The sequence below is a fragment of the Nicotiana attenuata genome, unplaced genomic scaffold, assembly GCF_001879085.1.
Source record: "Nicotiana attenuata strain UT unplaced genomic scaffold, NIATTr2, whole genome shotgun sequence".
NCBI lineage: Eukaryota > Viridiplantae > Streptophyta > Magnoliopsida > Solanales > Solanaceae > Nicotiana > Nicotiana attenuata.
In genome coordinates, this window is record NW_017672117.1 from 166,644 (window position 1) to 169,665 (window position 3,022).

A 3,022-nucleotide genomic window follows, 5' to 3' on the forward strand; every position below is an offset into this window, starting at 1 on the left:
ATGTGAAGAATGTGAACTATGTGCTAAAATGCCTAGATTTCAAGTCAAGTTTAAATTGTGATTATTATGCCGAATCATGTGAATTCCTCTCTATGCTTACAACTTGAATTGCTCTTGTATGTGCCCATTATCTTAAATTGCAAGGTTAATGTTGAAAGTGAAAGTGATGTGAAATGTGAGATATGAAATGTGGCCGAGTGCCAAGTATGATGTGATAAATGTGGCCCAAAGTGCCGACGAACTGATATATGCGAAATAAAGATTAAAACGAGATGATTGATGAAAAAAGGAAAAACATCTTGGTAAGACGTCCTAGTAGATCGGGCCGTGATCGGATGCCATGCCGCACACGTGATGGAATTGTGCTGATATTGAAACCAGAAAGTGAGAATGAAATTGTGACTGAGGTACATGTCTCAAATGAGGCAACCTAGCCGATCGGGTCGTGATCGGACTCCGTGCAAGAAAGTGGTGGTATTGTGAATGATGATGTAACAGTATTAAATGTCCCAACCTAAAGCTATGGAAATTGTGTGAAAGCTATGTGATCCCTTATTTGATGATGTGGTGATTGTTTAAAGCTTTGTTGATCCTTATGATTTCTTTATTCTTGTATGGTTGTTCTTTCTAATGAGATGGTGTTTAGTTATACATACTAGTACTATTCCACGGTACTAACGTCCCTTTTGCCGGAGGCGCTACATCTTTAAATGGATGTAGGTGGTTCCATAGCAGGCAGTGCTGGTCCCAGCTAGTGACACATCTTCCTTTCAGCTGACTTGGTGAGCCCCACTTCATTTCGGGGTCCTGTATCACTGTTTGTCATGTACTTTATATTTTGAGGTATAGTCGGAGCCTTGTTGCCGACATTTCCATATTACTCTTCAGTTGTATTTAGAGGCTCCGTAGACAGGTTGTGGGTAGTGTTTGATGTCGGGAATTGTATTGGTAATATTGGTATTTGGCAAACATGTTTTTCAATAAATCTATAAACTTGTACATTTTTGGAAATATTGAATGATGTTGTTAATGGGAATGAAATGGAAGTGAATAATGAAATCTTTTCAGTATTTGATTAATGGAGTACATCTTCTCTTTATTTAGGGATGAAATTGGGTAGAATGAAATCTAACAGGCTTGCTTAGTCGGGTTCACTCGGTTGAGCGCCGGTCGCGCTCCTTGGTTTTGGGGCGTGACACGCACGATGTTCGAGGGATCTAGGAGTTAAATCGATTCCTTACCAACCCGATGGCGGGAAGGCGTGCGACCAAAACCGGAACAAACCGACCTCAAGGGTCTCTGCCATTCCAAGACCAAGCTCAAAGGAGTTAAGTTCGTGGTCGAGGCCTAACTTTGACATGAACACAAAGGCAAAACTTTGAAGACACAAGAAAAATCCTTTGCATTCCAAGAATATATTTACAAAGTGCATCTACAAGGTGCATTTACAAAACTCCTACGAGGAGCCCACATACAAAAGAAAAAGTAAAAAGAGCAAGGGTGGCTTTGCCTTCATCTTCACTACTCCCCGAGCTACTCGAAGAGCCCTCGTCCGAAGTAGTCGGAGCTGCCAACTCCTCTTCCAAGGCCTTCGCTTCTTCAATCTCGGTAGAGAGGTCGAAACCCTTGGCGTGCACTTCTTCAAAGGCCTGCCTCCTAGCTTCTAATTGAGCATATGTAAGGGCACGAGCTAGCTTGAGCTCGGCCTTGTTAGATATCTCCCTGGGTCGAGCATTCGCTGCAGCAGCATCTTTCCGATATGAGGATATGAGCTCATCATCTTCCGACTTGGCCGAGGATAATGCGACAGCTGACTCAGCATGAAGCACCTCGAATTTGTGAGCCTCCTCTTTGGCATCGAGAAGAAGATTCTGAGTCGAGGTCAGCTCCCCTCGAAGAGCGTCCCTCTCCAGAGCCATGCTATCCTTGTATTGTCTCAGCTCAAGACTCTCCGCATCCTTTACCGCAATCTCTTCTCGAAGCTGTCCCACTAGGGCATCCCTTCGCTCGATCTACAAGTTCCAAGTCAAGATAATGAACACCGAATTATGAAAACAAAAGATAAGCTCGTGATTATCGATCTACCTGCTCGACGAAGTTGGCCCACTCTTGAAGCATTTTCTCCGAACTCGCCCGAAGGCTGTTCAGTTCCTCTTCCCTTCGAGCGTATTGAGCCTTTAGTTCATTTGACTCCGAAGCGAGCTTCTCGAACTCAGCCTCACAAGAGTCAATTCAGCTCGTAACTTGGAGAAGGCCTGGTCATACAACATCATGACCTATAACACGAAGGGAAGGAGTTAGGCGAGCGAAGATCAAAACTCAAGGCAAAGTTTATGTCAAAAATCACCCGTTTTGAAGTTTCGCAGCTTCCTCAAGAATGACTGGAGCATCAAGATCGGTATCCTCTTCAACGCCGACAAAGAAATCTCCAAATGCATCATCCCCTTCCCGGGGTGTCCCCGCATCGGGAGTCCTCCTGTTCTGGGCATCCCGTATTTGCCCTAGGGAAAACGATGGGCCTGATTGAAGACCGCCCATGACATCAACCTTTATCGAGGCTTTCTCTCGCCCTCGAAGGGCTTCAGAGCGGGATCTTTCAAGTGCGTCGACCAAACACTCGTCGGCGCAAGTTGTATCCCGTCAGCGGTCGGTTCGAGGACTACACCCAAATTCTCCTCGAGGGGCTCCTCAATATTATGTGGGGCCGCATCGGCCACCTCTGACTCGACAGCCTTCACTCCGGCAACCTCCGAAGCATCAGCGCTTCGCCTTGCGTTGTGTACCAACGGGCAGCTATCATCATCTTTCCCTTCAGCATGAAGACCCTCAACAACTGCCGAAGTTAGGAGCGTTACGTCGGTCCTGGGTTTTTGAGCGTTAGCTCTCTTTGGTTTTGGGGACTCGGCCGGTGTCTCCTTCTTTCTCTTTTAGTCCTTGGCGGATTTTTGTATCTCCTCTTCGCCAGGAGGAGGCGACCTCATTAAAATGTCTTCCCCGAGACCTGCACAAGAGTAAAGTGTCA

The 3,022-nt window shown here is 46.0% G+C and overlaps 1 protein-coding gene across 1 annotated transcript; it reads right to left on the minus strand.

Moving 5' to 3' along the window:
- Nucleotides 1–1,445: 1,445 nt before the first annotated feature.
- Nucleotides 1,446–2,538, minus strand: LOC109211927 (early endosome antigen 1-like). Its single transcript, XM_019375529.1, has 3 exons — nucleotides 2,383–2,538; nucleotides 2,086–2,217; nucleotides 1,446–2,012 (listed from the first exon to the last, which is right to left on the minus strand). Exons 1-3 carry the CDS (start codon nucleotides 2,536–2,538, stop codon nucleotides 1,446–1,448), a joined length of 855 nt encoding a protein of 284 aa, XP_019231074.1.
- Between the last annotated feature and the right edge of the window lie 484 nt (nucleotides 2,539–3,022).